The 19,494-nt window shown below is 51.9% G+C and overlaps 1 protein-coding gene across 4 annotated transcripts in view; it reads left to right on the top strand.

Annotated features, from left to right (window-relative positions):
• Nucleotides 1-2,595, top strand: part of Map2k5 (mitogen-activated protein kinase kinase 5) — a 225,508-nt gene extending 222,913 nt beyond the window's left edge. For all 4 annotated transcript variants that reach the window (XM_027414796.2, XM_027414793.2, XM_027414795.2 and 1 more), the window contains one exon: nt 2,123-2,595. In XM_027414796.2, the coding sequence (XP_027270597.1) occupies nt 2,123-2,245 (123 nt within the window). In that variant the 3' untranslated portion in view covers nt 2,246-2,595. The remainder of the gene's footprint in view (nt 1-2,122) is intronic.
• Nucleotides 2,596-19,494: the final 16,899 nt, after the last annotated feature.

Here is a 19,494-nt window from a genome sequence, read left to right as displayed (position 1 = left end):
ACAGGGCAGCCGGGCAATGCTGCCCGCCATGCAGCCATCAGCCCTTGCTGGACTGAGGAGGAATGCCTCCACTCCCCTCCTGCAGTTCCACTCTGCCTGTTCTCAGACAGATGATAACCGTGATGGAGCATATGGCCCCAAAGTCACCCGGCATTCTGGGAGAGTGACACTGTGTTACCCTGGGCTTGGGGGGAGGGGCCCATCCTCCTGAGCACAGCTTCTGTCTTTGTTCTTCAGAAGGGTACAAGGTCGCCTCTCCCAAGTCCAGAAAAGAACATGTACGGGAATTCAAGGATGTTCTCTATTTAGGCAGCCATTGTGAAAGCAGGCAGAGGCTGGGCAAGTATGAGCAGGGAAGCTTATGGAAGCCAAAACGGAGTGCCTCTCATCTCACCCCACACAGGCCTGTGCCGCCCACAATCCCCCACCAGCCTGGCTTCTGTTCCCCTTTCTTGGGGTCCTACACTCATGTCTGAAACCCCCACAGTATGCCATGAGGAATAATTGGGTACCCAGCTAGGCTTTAGGCATAGCCCTGGGCCCTCAACTGGACACAAGCTCCAAAGACTTTTTGTTTTGTTTTGTTTGTTGCTGTTGTTTTCCCACAAACAGCCAGGCTGGAGAGGCCTGGGTAGCATTCCTTCCTTCCCATTCCCCAAGCTCCACCTGGTCCTCTGCAGATCCTGGTAGATATAGGGCCAGGACACAGTATAGCCACATAGCCATGGGACAGAAGATGTGGTGAGGTTGTTGCTGGCACTGAGATGCCTACCATGTTCCCAGGACCTGGCTATTTGCCAGGGTCACAAGTCACAGGTACACTGGGAAAGTAGCTCAAAGCCTTGTGGACCAACAGAGACAGTCAGAGAGAGGCTCAGAAAAGCCAGGATGCAAGGAGGAGGCACCTGGAAGGGGAGAGAATCAGGAGCTTGGGGGTGGGCATCAAGGATCCCTCATCTCCCTGCTCACTCTCTGTAACTCCCCAGGGCTTGTTTTCCATGGAGGCTACCAAGTTTCTGCTGAAAGTCTTTGGTTAAGGTAGCTACTTGGTGAACTGAGTATCGCTTTCCATTCCGGTTCCCACTGTGGCTCTGACAGCCCTGTGGCTTGTCCTTGATTGCTTCTGGCCCTCCCTGGAAATCCCCAGACACCCTGAGATTGGGGATGTCGATCTTAGTGTATCAGAAGAGAGGGGAGGATGCTGGCTAAATATAACCTGACCTGGCCGGGGGCTTAAGTAGGTTAGAACAGGAGATGAACCACATGGAAACAGAGCTGGGCCCTCCAAAGTGCAGCCCTCTGCCCTGAACCACCACTCCCCTCAGCACTCCTCTTGCCGGCCACATCCTCCTGGCAGGTGGTATCTGTGCTTCCTCAGCAGACTGAGTCACTTACAGGGGGGCAGGAGACAAAGGAGGAAACTAACAGGGATTGACAACGCCTCTGACAAGATGATCCTTTGCTCTCTGGGCAGCAACTGGACCGGAAAGCTGGCCGCCCAGGGGCCAGGCCTTGGCCTAGTGGCTATGGCATGAAACTGAGCTGGAAAAGGAGCGGGCAGAGCGTGGAGTTAAGACTAAGATGTGCCTTTCAGCTTCCCAGGCAAGGTCTCAGATGCTTCCCCGCTTCCTCTGCATAGATCAGAGGACAGTTTTCTAGACTGAGTTCTCCACTAACACCATGTGGGGTCCAGAGATCAAGGCGGTCATCCAGGCTGCCTCCAAGCACTGTTATCTGCTGAGACATCTCAAGATTCTAGCCTGCCTTCTTACCATGTGGGGTTACTGGAAAAAAAAAAGAAATCAGGTCCAGACTTGAACACACCTTGGAATGAACACTGAGATGCCTGGCTGTCTTTTTGTTTGATCTGTCTATTGCTCTATCTTTTTATAACAAGGTCTTAAGTAGCTCAGGCTAGCTGTGGATGATCTTGAACTGCTGATCCTCTCATCTCTGCCTCTCGGGTTCAGGGGTTACAGCCACATACCAGCATACCTGGTTTATATGGTGCTGGAGACCAAACCCAGGGCTTTGGATTAAGCTAGGCAAGTGTCTACCAACTGTCCTTGGCAGCAGGCACCCAGCTTGGGACTGCCATCACACCTACTGTTCTTCCCCACAGGGTCACCCGTTCATCGTGCAGTTCAATGATGGAAACTCCACCGTGGTGTCCATGTGGGTATGCAGAGCACTAGAGGAGAGGCGGAGCCAGCAGGGGCCCCGTGAGGCCTCAGTGGGACACTGACTACCCAGGGCCAGTCACCAAGGACACAACAAGCTGCGACCCGCTCTGTCTGCTGCCTGATTGGGAAGAGCTGCACTGGGCCCAGCCTCCTCCTTTCACCTCCTACCCTACCTAGGGAGCCCTCAAGAGACCCAGCCTCTGCTGAATCCTGGACCCCTGGGGGGTGGGGGCAGTAATGAATGTGGCAGGTGGAGGTGGTGCAGAAGGGGTAGAGGGAGGGGGAGGGGGGTTTTAAGGATGGCACCTCTTCTTGCCTCAGCCCCTTATGTTTCCCTACTGTTCATTGTAAAGGGTCAGACCCTATCGGCAGCACTGGTGAGAGAGTAAAAGTGTTACTGCTTTGGACCGGGTTTGTTTCCACAAGTCTGTCATTCACATCCCCATTTTCCAGGGACACCTGCAAGATCCTGTGCGTTTCCTGTAGCTCGATGTTGAGGCCCATGCCCCAGCTCAGTTGTCACATGAGAAACCAGGGCTCAGAGGTGCCTGCACCAAGTCCCACAGCAAGGTGTACTGAGGTCAGGTCCAAACCCCAAGCCTCGTGGTGTAGTCCTCTCCTGGTCTGGAGCTAGCTACAGGCCCAGCAACAAACTAGCACCAACACTGGTGTGGCCAGGGGCATCTGAGAAGGAAACTGAACATCAAGAGTGAGGTGCAGGAATTCAGAGGCCTTCAAACCTTCCTCACACCAGCCACCAGGCCCTCTCACCGCCTGTGACCCAGGCCACTCGTGGCCACTTCAAGTAATCCTGCAGCCACCTGGAGGAAGTGTGGCTGTCCTCCTTTTGCAGCAGATTGAGGGAAACACTGAGAAGCCAGTTGCCACCTGGTCTAAGAGACACCCCCGCATGCCCAAACACAAATTCCAATCCCTATCCATGGCCTTCTGTGCACTGCTGTGTCATTTCAGTGACGGTACCTTCCCAGTGCCTAAGGAAGTGTGCTGGGGGAACTAGGCTTAGCTGCCCACTCTCTCACTCCTCCTTTCCTCTAGTCCATCCATGTTTGAGGGCTTTTTCTCTCCTTTTGGTAGCACCTGGGATGGCGCCCAGGCTCATGGACATACTCAGCATGCCTCTTACCTAACCACTACAGCAGCATCCCACCAGGCTCCAATCCCACCTCCACTGAAGACAGCCCTCCCCAAGGCAGCTAGGGAAACCTGTTAGAATACCATGCGGAGTTGATCCTGACTTTCAAAAATTCCCAGCAAGCCAAAGGGCAGGCCTGTGCCTGCAGCATTCAGGAGATAGAGGCAGGGAGGATCAGGAATTCAGTCGTTCTCTGTTGAAAATCAGCCTGGGCTACATGAGACTATGTCTCAAAAAAAAAAAAAAAAAAAAAAAAAAACAAGGAAAGGGACTGGATGGAAAGATGGCTCAGCGAATAAAGCACTTGCCTCCCAGCATGAGGACCAGAGTATGGGCCCCCAGAACCCATATAAGAGCAAGGTAGGTGTGGCAGCCTGCCTGTAATCCCAGGCCTCAGGGGACAGAATCCCCTGGGCAAGACTGGCCTAATCAGTGGACTCCACAATCATCGGAGAGATCCTGCCTTGGTAAATAAAGTGAATTCCTATTAGAGAAGATACCCGGTGCCAATTTCTGACCTCCAAATGCACATGCACACACAGGCATGCACACCTACATACACATGTACCCACATACGTGTCAACAAGCATGTGTGCATGCACACCACAGGTATATACACAGGATAAGGGAGAGTGGGGCGGGGGGGGGGGGGGGAAGCCACAGATCCACACATGCCTGTGTAACCCTGCAACATTATCACCGACCCCAATCCCTGTTGCCTCCAGTTCTGTTTCTGTTGCAGCCACCTCAGGGCCAAATCAAAAGCCACCAAGTGTTCACACTCCCTCCATTGTATGGAGCTGGAGTGGGGAAGACTACATCTCCCAGAAAACCCCTGTTTCATAGGGAGCCATGTGGTTAGGTCTTCTCAATAATGTGAAGATGGCCAAGAAACCTCAGCTTCGGGTCCCACCCATCTCCATTCTCCTGACAGAGGAAAACAGACAACTGCAAAAACGGTGGGAGGTTCAAGAGTGGTGGAAGGACCCTGAACCTCAAATCCCCTGCATGGGGGAACCCCTGCAAACGAGCTAGTAAATGAGCTGGGGCTAGACTTCTGTTTGAGCTTTCATGTTACTAGCAGTATGATGCCAGCTCCTGCCAACCTTTGTTTGACATGCCTGGCAGCCTCTCCCACCATTGTCTACATGACCCATTTCACCTTGCAGTTCTCGGCTCAAATGGCTTCCCAGAAAAACCCACCACTCACACCACTGAAACACAGCCTGTGTCCTTGCTCCCAGGACACAGCAAGAGATCCTGCCTTGGTAGATAAAGTAGGGAGGGGTCAAGGAAGACACCTGGTGTCAACTTCTGTCCTCCACATGCTCATGCTCCCAGGACTCAGCTGCCCCTCCATCTCCTTGACAACCATGATGAACCCATTGTTTACTTAGAGCTTCCCATTGTCCATTAGAATGGAAGCTTCACCAGCCAGAGGCTCCAGCCTGCTTTTCACAGACCTAGAAAAACAGCCTTGGCTGAGAAGGCTCATGACAAACATTTGTTGTGGAACTGTCATTCACAACCAGGCTCTGTCCAGTGCTCCATGGATAGGACCTCATGTGAGGCTTCATTGTCCTTCCAGGGAGAGGCTGTATGGTTTTAGTGACACATTCAGAGGGCAGGCATGCAACTGGCCTAGACTTCAGTGTTCATCTCATTGAGCTCCTGCCATTGGCCAGGGCCTGATGCAGTCATAGAATTTGGTGAGATCCAAGCCTTAAAGACATGCACCCTAGACCAGTCCCCAGGGCAGGATCTGTGAAGAGTGTACAAGGTAGGCTTTCCTGACGAGAGAAGCTCTGTAAGAGGGGCACCTTGACCCTAACCACCCTAAAACCTGAACTAGCTGCCAACCAGACTTAAGGTTCAGCCTTGTTCTTTGAAGATGCATCAGCTAGGATTGTCCCCCAATCCTAGCTTAGCAGAAGTGAGTGGGGCTATTATAATTAGCTTTGTTGTCGACAATTGGTAATGGAGGGTTGAATAGGGCTTCATATAGTCCAGATTGAACTCCAAAACACAATATAGCTAAAGATGACCTTGAACTTCTGGCCCTCCTGCCTCCACACCAGGTACATATCCAGATTGTTGAGAATTACAACAAGTACCACCATACCCATTTTTCTATAGTGCTGGAAATTGAACCCAGGGCCTCAGGCATGCTAGGCAAACTCTCTACAAAATGAGTCATATCCATCTTCCAACTCAGCAGAAGTGTGGGGAGAGTGTAGTCATTGCAAACCAGGTTGTGTTCTTTGAACTTAGTATCAACCTGCTTAATTTCCTCCACACACCCCCCCCCGAGATAGACAGTATTGTTACTCTTCTGCACATTTCACAGGTAGAGAAGCAGAACCATGAAGGCAGAATGACTTGCCCAAGGTCACCAACAAGTAAAAAAATTACTGTCTGGCACTCACTCTTAAATAGGGTTCCAAACCAAGCTCCAGCACATGTACCTCACATGCCAACACAAATACCCCCAAACTGTGAAATGCAAAGACAGTGTGATCTTCCAAGCCTGGGATCCCAGGGGAGCCTGAGATCTGCTCTTTGAGTAGCTCACCAAGAATGCTGCATTGTGCCTCACTGGCACCTCTGAGCCATACCTGGAGACCAGCCTCACACAGACCCTCTAGCCCTCAGTTTCCTATTGTCGTGAAGTGGTGGGGATTTTTGAGTCTTGGCAGTTTTCTCGGGCCTCCTGAACAACTTCTTGTGGCTTGAACCATGGTCCCCTGTGGGCATCCCCAGCCCAGAATAACAAGCACCCATCTGCACACACCTATCTACATGCACATGCATGCATACACCCATCCACAGACACACATGCCTGCAAGCACCCTTACACACACACACACACAGAGAGAGAGAGAGAGAGAGAGAGAGAGAGAGAGAGAGAGAGACAGACAGACAGAGAGAGAGAGAGAGTGAGTGAGAGAGTTCTGTTCAGTTTGGGGGCTCCCAGGGCCCTGGACCCCAAAGTCCATGACCCTATGCTATGGTGCAGCCCCTATCATACAAGTTGGACGGGGGGAGAAGGTCAGAGAAGGAGGCTGTGTGGAGGGAGAACAGAGATCCTGTCCCAAGGACCAAGTAACAGGAACAGGAGCACTGTGAACTCACAGCAGCTTACACTGGGTTCTCATTTCATTCTTTGGGTCAGGTCAACCCCTGAGACTGGTCCTGGACTGAGTCCACATTGAGGGGATCAGAGGTTTTCAGTTCATGCAACTGGAAAGTTCCAACCAAAGGTGGGGTGGGATGATGCAGGAGGGTGACAGAGGCCAGCGTCAGGGCCAGGCACTGTGGCAGAGGACGATAGCTGTGATGTGGGATAAGGAGCACAGACAGATAGACAGCATCAAGGAGGCCTGGCGAGCAGAAGCAGCCAGCATCTTAAGATGCAATCCCTAAGTCTGATCCTCGTGGGTGAGGGCCTGACTACTAGAGTGTGGGACAGAGGACAAGGTCAGTGCCTTCTGTGGCATTACTGGGCTGCAGTGGCACTGGCTTTATCAGTCCTGCCTTGACAAATATTACATCTTTGCTATACTAGGAAAGCTTGTAAGCTGGCAGGCTGGCAGGAGAAGGTGGGGACTAGCAAGGGATGAGGCCACTTGGGGAGGCCAGGTGAACTCCCACAGATGGCCTAGGCTATCACGAGGCACAGGGGGCACTGAAGATGTCCCAGGGAAGGCAGCAGAGCCAAGCCTCATAATGACAAATTTTCTGCTGAACAACTACAAATATTTGCTGTGACTTTGGACACAGTCTGGAAAAGACTTTGTTTCCTCCCTTGGCGGGATCATTTGTCTTGTTTTGAAGCCCCAAGATTGCAAGCGGGAACTTACAGACTAAAGTTTGTCTTAATTGCAGCGGTGTCACCACCTCTCTGGCAGATAACAGCACAATGAAGGAGTCGATGGGGCTGAGCCCTCCAGGTCCTTCTTCTAAAGTGAGACAAATGTCCCTGCTTTGAGCCCAACAGTCCATCGGCAGCTCTGTCATTTATTTATCTCCCTAACAGCTTGCATTAACTTGCAGGGGATAAAAAGTCTCTCCTGCCCGCAGACTTAGTTAAAGGCGGCTAGTCTCACTGTGTTGCTGGGCCCTCCTAGGAGTTCATTCTGTCATTCCTGCCCCCCCCCCCCGCGCCTTCTGCCTTCTGGGGGAATGGGGACATCCAGAGCAATGGCCCACATTCGGAAAAAGAGTCAGGTGGCAAGTGAAAATGTCTTCAGAAAGGGACTGGGGAGATGCTTAGAAGGTAAGAACACTTACTGTACACACATGAGGACCTGCGCTAGGATCTCAGCACCCATGTAAAAGCCAAGTGGGACTGTAACCCCGGTACCACAGGATCACGAGGCAGACACAGGATCATTACAGCTTGCCGGTCAGCAATTCTGGCTGACTGGAAAATGGTGAATCCCAGATACAGTGAAAAACCTGATGTCCTCTTGCCTCCACATACACACACAGGAATATGTCACCTGCACAGACATAATCACACGCAATCATCTCAAACACATGCACCATGCATGCGTTCAAAGCAAAGTTCTGAGAAAGAGGAGAGATCCCATCGCTCTTCTACTATGGATTGAGCATGGCAAGCCACCTTCATCCGGGCCCGATTTGGTCCTTCTGGCTCCCTGAAAGGGCCTGGGACAGTACCCCCACCTCGGTATCCCTTCCACAAGACTAATGCTAATGTTCCCTGACTGTGTCAAGCCCTTGCTGCCTTGAGCTGCTCCATCAGCCTGGGGCAGCTTAGCTTCCCCATTTTCATCCTCCAGTCCCTGCTATAGTGCAGTTCCTCGGGAGGCCTCTGCCACCTGGCCTGGCCTATCTCACCTGTAGCAGAGGAGCCCTGCCCACAGGTCTCTCTCCCCACCAACCACGACGGTTAGCTGTTTGTGCTTAGCTGTTTTCTCGCACCAGCTGCCTAAGGCAGAAGGGGGGAAGAGTCACAAGCTGGAGAAACTGAAGTTAGATGCAGGCTGGCAAGGCAGCGAGGGCTGCAGAGCACGTCTGCCCCTCCTCTGTAGCCTCCCAGAGGCACTGCATGCTGGCATGGAAGGACTGTGGCTGCTCCTCTTCCTGGACACCAGGCTGCAGTTTTCACAGGAAACAGGATGAACAGGTAGTATTCGATAACAACATGTTCTGGGTATTGTTTTGTTTCCTTTTCTATTTTCTTATCGTTTTTCTCTTTTTTCTTCATTATCTTTTTTTCTTCACATATTACATCCTGACCACAGTTTCCCCTCTCTCTACTCTTCCCAGTCCCCCCCTACATTGCCCCTCTCCCCAGAATCCTCTCCTCCTCTGTTTCCAAAAAGAAAAAGAGCAGGCCCGACAGGGATATCAACAGATCAGCAGAACATGGTAGTACACCAAGTCACAACAAGACTGGGCACAAACCATCATATCAAGGCTGGATGAGGCAACCCAGTAGGAGGAAAAGGGTCCCAAGAGCAGGCAAGAGTCAGAGATAACCCCGCTCCAACTATTAGCAGTCCCACCAGAACACCAAGCTACACAACCATACTGTGTGGCTTTCTGAAAGATGGTATTGCTATGTGGCTCCAGCTGGCCTTTAACTTACAGCAATCTCCCTGCCTCTACCTCTAGACTGTTAAAAGTACAGGTGTGCATCCGTCATGCATGACCATGTTTTAAAACTATTTTAATCCTCCCGGCCAGATCACATGGGAGAGGCAGATTCCAAATGGAATCCTCTTCTGTTCCAATGACTCCATGTGGAACAGAAGTGATGGAACAGGGCTCTGAAGGGAAGGGACTTGAAGTCATGCAGTCCTAGATTCCACTCTTGCTTCTCCTCCATTGATTTCCTGTGTGACCGTGGGCAGAATGCCTAACCTCTCTGGGCCTCAATTTCCCTGTTGGTAACATGAAATCATAATATGTTTTGGAGGTTGGTAATGTCATTGTCAAACCATCCCTGCCACACATTGTAACATTCATAAACAGACTTCTAAAGAGCCAGTTTCCCCAGTGTCCTCCAGCCAGCTGACCCTGTGCCTATATACACAGACCCACACAACCCATCCATATGACAGCCCCCATAGTTCTCCTCTTCCCTGGGGGGGGGGCTGCCACAGCAAGGACCTTCCCTGCAGGTGCTCAGGGACTGAGATTATCTGAGCTTCCCCTCACTCCTCCCCCACCACCAAAAACCTGCTCCCTTCCTCTGCAGTGTGCTGTCTGCATGGGCCTCTCTTACCATTCTCCTGTGTTAGTGTGACTGAGGAGGAGAGGGGAAGCTGCTGCTGTAAGATGGGGCTACATTCTTGATGGCCTTCACTCCAGTCATGGGGACGAAACACCTCAGTCACCTCATCTCTAAAACCCATGCCCCAGCTGGGGCTGCCCAGTTGCTCACTAGAAATCCCAGAAATCTCTTGGGAGGGAAGGTAGTCCTTTCTTCAGACTAGAAAAGCCAGAAGGGGACCACGACAACCGAGGGAGTGATCTACCCACATGCAGAAAGATGAGTTTGGACAGGGGTCCAAACCTCACATCACACACCAAAACTAACTCAAGATGGCTGGAAAGTAGACCAAAATAAGGAAGATGAAACCATAAACCTCTGTCCCCCCACTGGGAGGCATAGGCAGGCAGATCTCTGTGAGTTTGAAGCCAGCCTGACTACAGAGTGAGCTCCAAGACAGACACAGATACATAGAGAGATTCTGGCAGAAAGGGAGAGAGAGAGAGAGAGAGAGAGAGAGAGAGAGAGAGAGAGAGAGAGAGAGAGAGAAGAGAATAAGAAAGTAAGAGTAACTCCTGTGACAAAGTCTTTTAAGATTTATTTTTAATTGTGTGTGTGTGTGTGTGTGTGTGTGTGTGTGTGTGTGTGTGTTTGTGGGTATGAGCATGTGAGTGTAGGTGCTCTTGAAGGCCAGAACAGTGTTTTGGATCACCTGGAGTTGTATTTACAGATGGTTGTGAACCACTGTGTGGGTGCTGAGAACTGAACTCAGATCCTCTGCAAGAACCATCTCTCCAACCCCTAAAGCCCTCTTATATATGATGGCAAAAGTAAAAATAAAAATAAGTTAAATAGCATCAAATTTTAAAATGGTCATATTTCAGAGAATGCCATTAGAAAAAGCCTAGTGGGCCTCCAGTACCACAAAGGAAAAGTAAGAGGAAAGGAATAGAGTGTGTGGAAAAGCCAAGTCATATAGTGAGAAGTGACTGCCACTCACACAGCTGACAAAGGACCTGTGTACAGGATGCCTGGAGAACTCTTACAGCCAGGGAAGGCGATATAGCTCTACAGGTTAAAGTGCTTGCTGCCAAGCCCAACAACGTGAGTTCAATTCTCCAGAACCCAAAAGGTGGAAGGAGAGATCTGACCCCAAAAAGTTGCTCTCTAACCTCCATAACACATGCTAGTACACACACACACACACACACACACACACACACACACACACACACACACACCACCTCTAATAAATAGGTGTATAAAGGCCTGCAGTGTCACCAAGAAGGCAGAAGCTCACCCGTGGAGAGAGTGCTCTGCTTTGCCAGGAATGCCTCTGTCAGAAACACTAGCATCATGATTCCTGCAGAGCTCCCCGGATCATTTGTACCGGACACTTAAGTGTCCAGCTGGATGATGTTTTGTATGCATCTGCTACTTGGTGTTTGTTCTTTTGCTTGCTACATACTTAATAAACTCACTCATTCAAAACCAAAAGTATGGCTATCATAGATCATTCTCCTGACAGAACAGACACTGTCTAAAAATATATAGAACTTTTTGAGGTTCCTTAAAAGGCAAACCATAGAGTCACAAGACCAGCAAATCCACACCTAGGTATATCCTCAAGAGAAATTAAGACGTGAACCACACACAAACTTACACACCAGGGTCCATAGCAGCATCACTCAGTAAAAAGCCCCAAAATAAAAACAATCCAAATAACCACCAAGTAAACAAAATGTGAGCTCCATACAGCAGAGTATTGTTTGACGATGAAAAGGAATGGGAACTGACGGGTCATCTCAGTGAGTAAACGAGCTTGCCTGAAGGTCTGGTGGTCGGAGCTCAATCCTGAATCTCATGATGGTCCCCTGACCTCTATGTGTGCATCATGGTAGACACAGATGCATGCCCATACAATGAATGGATGAATGTAAAGTAAAAGAAAAATTTAAGGAATGAAATTCTGATACACACTATAATGTAGATCAACTTGAAGCCACCATGTTAAGCAAAAGAAGCCAGTCGTGAAAGGGCCCCACACTGTCTTATTGGCCCCATCTGCACGAAATGTCCACCACAAGTGTACTTACAGAGACAGGAAGAAGACTGGAGATTGCCTGGGTCTGAAGAATGACAGCTGAAAGGTATGACACTTATCTTTGGGGTGATGGAAATACCTTAAGGTAAATGGTGGTGACGGTTGCACAGTGCTGTGATATGTGAAAACTTGATGAACTGTTTGCTTTAAATCACATATGTATGTGAATGGCATATTGACTTTGCTTCCCTGGGGTCAGTGAGCCCATGTTGAACTATTGGCCTACAATCCCAAACATTCCTCCAACTCCCTAGGCATCTGCTGGTCTGCCCAGCACCTGGGCATAGAGTTCCTTGACCTATTCCAGAAAGGCAGACTGGACTCCAAAGACAGTCCTCCAGAAGTGAGTCTCAAAGAAGGGGAGGGCTCAAATGTGCTGAGGAACCACTTTTGAGATATACTCATATGGAGTGAGAACTAGGGAAGAACTCTAAAATTTAGAAAGTACCTCCAAATTTTGCTCTCTAGGCACCTCCCTGGAGGTCCCATATCTGGTTATGTATCACACACCTAGTAACTTACTCAGTCCTTATGACATCGCTACAAGGCTCCATATCAATACTCTACAGATTCAGAGTTCAACAGTGTCTTAGTTACTGCTCTGCTGCTGTGAAGAGACAGCATGACCAAGGCAACTTCTGAAAGAAAGCATTTAATTGGGGGCTTGCTTACAATTACATGAGTTCATGACTGTCATGCCAGGGAGTGTGGCAGCAGGCTGGCGTGGTGCTGGAGAAGTAACTGAGAGCTTACATCTCATCCACAACAGAAGGCAAAAAGAAAGGGAGACTGGCCTGGCATGGACTTTTGAAACCTCAAGACTCACTCACCCCTAAGTGGCACACCTCCTCCAACAAGGCCAGGCCTCCTAATCCTTCCTAACAGACCACAAACTGGGAACAAACATTCCAATATGAGCCTATGGGGCCATTTTCATTCAAACCACCATAGACAGTAACACAACAGGTCTTTTGTTTGGTTGGTTGGTTGGTTTTGTGGGGAATGGCCTAGAATTCACTATGTAGTCCAGGCTCAGCCTCCCAAATGCTGGGATTATAGGCATCCACTACCACTCCCAGCCCAGAGCAGATCTTGCTGGCTCCAGAGTCTGTTCTTCCTGCAGCTTCCTTAGGAGACTAAATTAAGGCACCCCTGGGAAATGTGTCCTTTGCAACCACCAGAAGTTCGGCAAGCCTTTAGGTATCTTGCTCCAAAGGCCTTGCCTGAGTCCACGTAGAAGATGGGAATCCCAAGACTCTTAAACAGCGCCTGGGAGGACAGAACTTCGGTATCACATTGGGCATCAGACCCCTTAGAGCCCTCACTATCAAATGTTGTTTATTCAAACATGGTGAGTACCTACTACATTCCAAGCTCTATTCCATGGACATTGGTTAAACAGAGAATGTTGCACTTCAATGTGAGACACAGAAAACACAGATAAGTCATCAAAAACCATTAACTTACTCATGGGCCAAAGATGACAACAGAACAGTCAGCAGCAGCAGTCAGTTTTAGGGGAGACCCTGTCACAAGGGGGGAGAAGTTAAAGCTGCTTGCTTTCCCAGCAGGAGCCTCTGCATCATGCTAATGTTTTTCTGGTGTGTTTTCTTACATTGGAGTAAACTTCTAAGTACGAAGTATAGAGTCTTCCAAATCAAAGGAGAAGCTGGAGCAGCCTGGATACGACTCCTCTCCCAGGGTGCCAGCTGGACTATGGGCTGGAACCCAACCCAGAGTCCCAAGGAAAGGGAGAGCCCCTTGGGAAAAGTGCAGGCTAGCCGGCTGCTCCTATACTCGCCAGAGGCCTCCCAGCTTGCTGTCTGCTGGGGCAAAGGAGGCCATCCAGTATTCCCTCCTTCCTCCCCCTAGCCTAGGTTGCATTTCTAAGTGCTGAGGGAACCTTGGGAGTGAAACCTCCAGACCATTTCCCAGGCCTCCAGGCTCTGCCCCTCTCTCCCCAAGCTTAAGCACTATCCTAGTAAGCAAAGCACTCCTCCCTCCTCCCAGCTCAGAATCCCATCTGAAAACTGCTCACAGAGGGGTGTCTTGGAGGAGTCCTCGAGAGCCTTACAACTGGCCAGTACCCACTAACCAGAGACAAAGTCAGGTGTGTGGCCCTCCTATAAAGAAAGATCAGTGGAAGAATCTACCTGGGACCCGTGTCTCTTCCCGGCAGTCTCCTGCTCTCTCCCCTGTTACCAATGAGAAAGGTTTGCGCTGTGAATCTGGAGCCTGAGAAGAGACTGTCTTGTGGCCTCAGTGACACCAAGAATGAAGCTGGCCACGAGCACTTCTGTGACTTCCTCCTTTGCCAGATTTCACTCTTGTAGGAGTCCAGCTGGCCCCGCCCAACCGCCTTCTCTTTCTGGGGCCAAGGCTGCAGAACTAAGCTTAGCTGTATCTGGCCATTGGACTAATATCCAGATATTAAGTAAACAATAAATTAGCAAAACTACAAGAAAATTCTACAGCCCTTTGCATTTGGCAATCATTGAGTGTTAATTAGAAATTCATTACAATTAAAACCCTGCCTAAACAGGGCCTGCGCGCCTTAATTACATCTGATTTTTAATTCAGAATACGTGTTTACACAGAAAGCGCTACGTACCCCATGATTATCCCCAATCCTCTTTATACTGTACTAATTATGTAAATTAAACCTAATTAACTGACGAAAACTGCCGTTAATTCAACTGGTAAAAGATATGTGCTTGAGACGGAGGCGCGTCAGCACAGCCCGGCCCAAGCCAGAATCCGAATGGGCGCTAGAGGCCAGGGCCCATGTGGACCCGACGCCGGAAATAGGGGACAGCGCGGAATTGACGAGGGCTGAGGAGAGCACAGCCAAGAGCGGATGAAAGAAACAAAACCCTAATAATAAGAACTGGAGAGAGATGGGCCAAGGGCAGCAGCTCCCTCAAACTCCCTCTGTTCTCTAGGTAGGGCCGCAGGACCCAGAGCCACCACTGCGGGGGGGGGGGGGCGGAGGGGATGTCACATACCGCATCTGAACCTGAATTCCAGTCCCGGCTCTGTCCACTCATTGGCCTCCCGAGTTTGAGCAGATGACCTGGGCTTATTAGGCATCTTTCCTCCACACCCAGGCTGAGGTTACACATTCCTCCCCATCTCTTCACCCAGCCAGGCCCCCTCTGCAGAGTGTCAGACAGGGAGGGCATGCTGGGTGTAACTCAGCCTGCGCGTCTGTCTTACTGACTGAGTAACCTGGCTCTGTGGGCTTCCAGTGCCTGACTCTTCTCTTCCTGTGAAATGGGAATAAATGCTCGGATGGTGGCTGCTGTGAAAACAGGCTGGCAGATCTTAAAACAGGATGGCTGTAGTGTTCCTGTGGAGCTCGGCTCGAGCTCGGATCCCCAGACAAGTTCTCCAGAAACTAACCCCAAGTAACTGCGATCCCCAGCCTTTCCACCAGCCTTCCAGAGAGCTAAGCTGAAGCTACCAATATGAATGAAGACTAGGACCGGGCAGGGAGCTGTCCCTAGCTTGGTGCTGAACAGGGAGCAGAGGCGACACTGGTCGTACGCTGGTGCAGTAGCCTAGGGTGGGACCCTTTGTATGAGAGGTCCCCAGGGGCTCTGCCTCCTGGCTGCGGGGACTGACTATAGGCCACTCCCGGAGGCGTTATTAACCCTGGCAGTACAATAAGGCAAAACAGGCAGGCCCCCTCGGGAGGGGGACTTTTCGTCCTCTCCTTACTACTCCACCACCCTGGGGGCGCCGGACTTCTCGATCGTTTTCACACCATACCGAATTCTGAGGTTGCTTTTAAAAAATCATTAGGATTCTAAGAATAATTACCGAGTGGGATTGTAATTATGGGATGAGGGAGCCTGAGCTGAGGGAGGGGAGATGAGCAGGGTGGGAATGCCGAGGGTAGCCCCTTGTACTAGGACTGAAAACAGGATGAGAGCTCAGAATTAGAGTGGGACAGAGGCAGCACCTGGGAGAGCCAAAAAAAGAGGGCCTGAGCAGGCTCCCGGCTGAAGAAAGTGAGAGGCGGAGAGAAAGCAAGAGAGATAAAAACTGATGGAGGGGAAAGTGAGACCTCCATCTAGAAGAAACGGCGGAGCCTTCAAACTTGCTTGGGAGGCTTCAGAGAACAGGCTGGGCACCTGACCCAGGCCTGGCACCTCCTTTCTCCGAGGGCAAGGCCTGAGCCATCTAATTGTGCTCCAGGGTCCTTTCGGGCGGTCTCCTAGAGTCAGAGAGAAAACAGGAAAGGAGCAAGTGAGAAGTGGAAGAGAACCGGAGTGAACCCACGGGAACTGAAACACAGGAGAAAAGAGGACCCATAACCCAGAGCCAGAAGGGAAACAAGAGGGCGGGGGTGGGGGGGCGACCCCGAGCCGCTACCCGCGGAAGATTTATGGAGTCGCTCAGGTTCCAAGGACAGGCTGCACTCGCCGCTGCTGCTACCGCCAGTAGCCGCTGTGGCCGCTGCGCCCCCTGCCCCGGCGGCCCGCCGCGCCCCGGGCCATCCTTGCCATTATTAACTTCTGTTTGATTAGGGTAATTGTTCAAAGTTGGGTTGGACAGTATGATTAATTACAGTTTAATTAACGTGTCCATTAAGGACACTTAATGCCACGGGGGCAGGAAGAGGAGGTGAAAATAGCCGAGGGGGCCCCCGGAAAACAGGCGAAGGGTGTGCTACTAGTAACTCATAGATTAAGATTTAAAAAGACCCGATGTAAAGAAATAAATGAGAGAGAGAGACAGAGAGAAAGAGAGAGAGAGGGAGAGAGAGAGAGAGAGAGAGAGAGAGAGAGAGAGAGAGAGAGAGAAAAAGAAGAAGAAGGATGTGGAGGAGGAGAGGAGAAAAATGGAGCGCTTTGGGGTATAGAGAGAGTACCAAGGGGTGGTGTCCCGTGTGTCCAGAAAACGGACTTCTCACTACTAGGAAACAGCAACTACGACCCTGTAGTTGACCTCACGCCTCCCCCAATTATGACTGCACTCTTGCTTTAGGCCTGTTAGAGACGATGGGAGATGCTGGGGTTGAAGCACAAACCCAGTTCCCCAATCCCCTGACCAGTGAAGAAAGGAGGATGACTTTCTGTACAGTGCATTCCAGCCTGGTCCCATAGTCCGGAGCGGTGGGGAGCTGCACTGGCCTCTTGCCGGCTGTGCTCCCCAGTGCTCAGTGCCCTAGCCCATTCTTGACCGCCACTCCTGCTCTCCAGGGCCATTCACAGTTGCACTGTCCCTGCAGCGGAAGAATGATGCGACCCTCCCCACTCCCTTTTCTTTTGAGTCAACCCCAATTCCGACACTCTGCCCCGGCCTGCCCCGCTTGCGATCCTTTGCTAGCAAGGGCGAGCTTCGGACCCTCAGCACTTGGTTTTGGGGGAGGGGAGCCAACTTTCGGGTTCCCCGGCCCTTCCTCCCACTCGACCTCTCTGGCTTGCACCGGGCCGCAGGTGCGAGCCGCGGGCCGCAGGTGGGCGGCCGCTTACCTGGAGCGCACAGGCCCTGGGGCTGCGGAGAGGCAGCGGGCGCTGCGCGTGGCCCGCGGGCGGGCGCACCCGGGGAGGGCGAGAGTAACTGCGAGGGGTGGTGGGTGTGGCGCCCCGGCTCGCAGCTGTCAGGCGCTCCAGTCGTGCGTCCGGCCTCGCCACTCCCGCAAGTGACCGCGACCGTACCCGCCGCCGCGCCATGAGCTCAAGCCTTCGGCCTCTTCTTCGGGCCAGTCCCCGGCCTCGGGGGCATCGGTTCCAGGCACCCGGCTCCGTTCCGGAGACCCTGGCGCCCCACGCCTGTTGAGAGCGGGAGGGGCCGCGGGTGGCAGCGCGGGGAGCGGGGTTGCGCTACTGTGCGCGCGCGCGGGGAGGGGCCGCGCCATCACCCGGAGAGCCCGGCGGATCCCCGACTCCCGCCCGCTGCTCCGCCCGCCGCGCACCTCCGCTCGCCGGCTCCAGCCGCCGCACGGTGAGTACCCCGGATCGCGAGCCCGCAACCCCGGCGCCAGCCGCCCCAGAGCTTCTTTCGTTGACTTCTCATTTAGACTCTGTGGCTGTTGTTTTCTATTCTACTAAAAGACTCCACAGCCTCACAGCCACCGCTACCCGCCTCCCGCCTCCTTACCCTAGCCAGGCTCTCTCCTCAAGCCCCGGGAGCCGGCCAGGGGTTCCCCAAGCCGCCGGGACCGCTGCTTCTTGTGGCTGAGTGCGGCCCTTCGCAGGCGCTTTCTCCTTTGGCCCTCGAAATGCTGTTTCGTTCCTAGGGCTCCCCACTTCGGGCTCCAAGGCCGGAAGCCCTCTGGGAAAACCCCTTGGGGACTCAAGACCCCAGCTTCAGGTGGACGCTCCTGGCTCAGGGTGTCCTCTTCACTGTATGCGGGCCGGTACATTGCCCAGAAAACCCAAGAAGCCATCGTCATTTCCCAGAGCTGCATGCCCCACAGCCACCCCCTTAGCCTCTCTGAGAATCTTCTGGGACGCCTGGCTTGCCTTGTTGACCCCTCAGCCAAGGAGTTAGAACAGTGGTTTGTTTGCTTCCTAAATGTTACCAGGGACTTCAGTGTAAAGGAAGGATCAACTTGCTTCAGTTTGACTGGAAGAGATGAAACAGATAATAGATAAATTGCTTGATACTTGAACAAGATACAAGATAGATGGGCGAAAGAGGGGTGAGCTGGCAGCGACAGACAGCTCAGGGACAGATAAGATCGACAAATAAGGATAATCTATGCAAACAGAAAGGGAGGGAAAGAGACTAGATCAAAGATTTCAGGGTCTTCGCTGAAGGCTTTGGAATTCGAAGCCCCTATTAGGTTGAAGCTGCCCCCCCACACACACACCAATGGATTTGCTTTTCCAGCCAAGTTCGAGTGAGGGAGACCTGGGGATTGGAACGGGCTGCAAGAGCACCTGCAGCCGTGCACTGGGTTGGAGTCTGAGTGACTAGGCGACCTAGAAGGCCCTGAATATCCATTCCTGGGTCCTCCACCAGGCTAGTCCAGAGATCAAAGCGGGAGACCACCAGCAACTTTTTATACCTGGAGTTTTACAGTGGCTTCCAAGAGTGGCCAAGATTCTTTCTAGCACATCTGATCTGGGATATCAGGGCATGAAGAATACTCCAAGAGGGGATACCCCCACAAAAGGAGCATGCCAGAGTCTGGGGAGCCTGTGTTTGACCTGAAGTAATTAGACATATGTGAAGGAGGAAGGCTCAGGGAAGACTGCTTTCAAAAGCTAAGAAATGACTCCGGAGAAACCTCTGTGAGAACCTCTCTGTCCCAAGCGCTGACCCAGACGGAAGCCAGCTTTAGTCTGGAATGCAGCTAAAATGCAGAAAATGTGGTTAAAAACTGTGTGATCCTGGCCCAACTGATGGCTGGCAAGAAAGCGTTTTGTAAATCCAGCTGGACACTTTCTGCTCAAGGAACACGGGGCGCAAGGCGTCAGAAGAGAAGTCCAGATTTGTGCAAGCCAGTCCTGTTGTCCCTGGAAGCCGGTCATCTTGAAGCTAGGTGGAGTGGGGGACACCCGAGGTCGTGGTGCAAGTGACAAGCTTTGGAAAGGGTAGGGTTCAGCACCGCGAACAGCGATGGCCTCCTCTTACGCTCTTCTTCAACCTCCATTCCTCCTCCTTCTCTCTGCCCCCACCTCTACATCCCGCAGTTTGGTGACGGGCAGTGACTGCCCCTCCCTCGCCTCCACCTCTCCCCTCACTGCCCCCGCCCGCACGCGTGCATGCGCGACTGAGCAGAGGGGGCCGCTGGTCCCCGAAGTCCGGGCTTCAGGACCCTGTCGGACAGGGAAGGCTGAGAGGTGGCTGAAAG

Source organism: Cricetulus griseus, chromosome 4, assembly GCF_003668045.3.
Source record: "Cricetulus griseus strain 17A/GY chromosome 4, alternate assembly CriGri-PICRH-1.0, whole genome shotgun sequence".
NCBI lineage: Eukaryota > Metazoa > Chordata > Mammalia > Rodentia > Cricetidae > Cricetulus > Cricetulus griseus.
The sequence above is the reverse complement of the archived record's forward strand: the minus strand, read 5'-3'. Positions and strand labels throughout refer to the sequence as shown.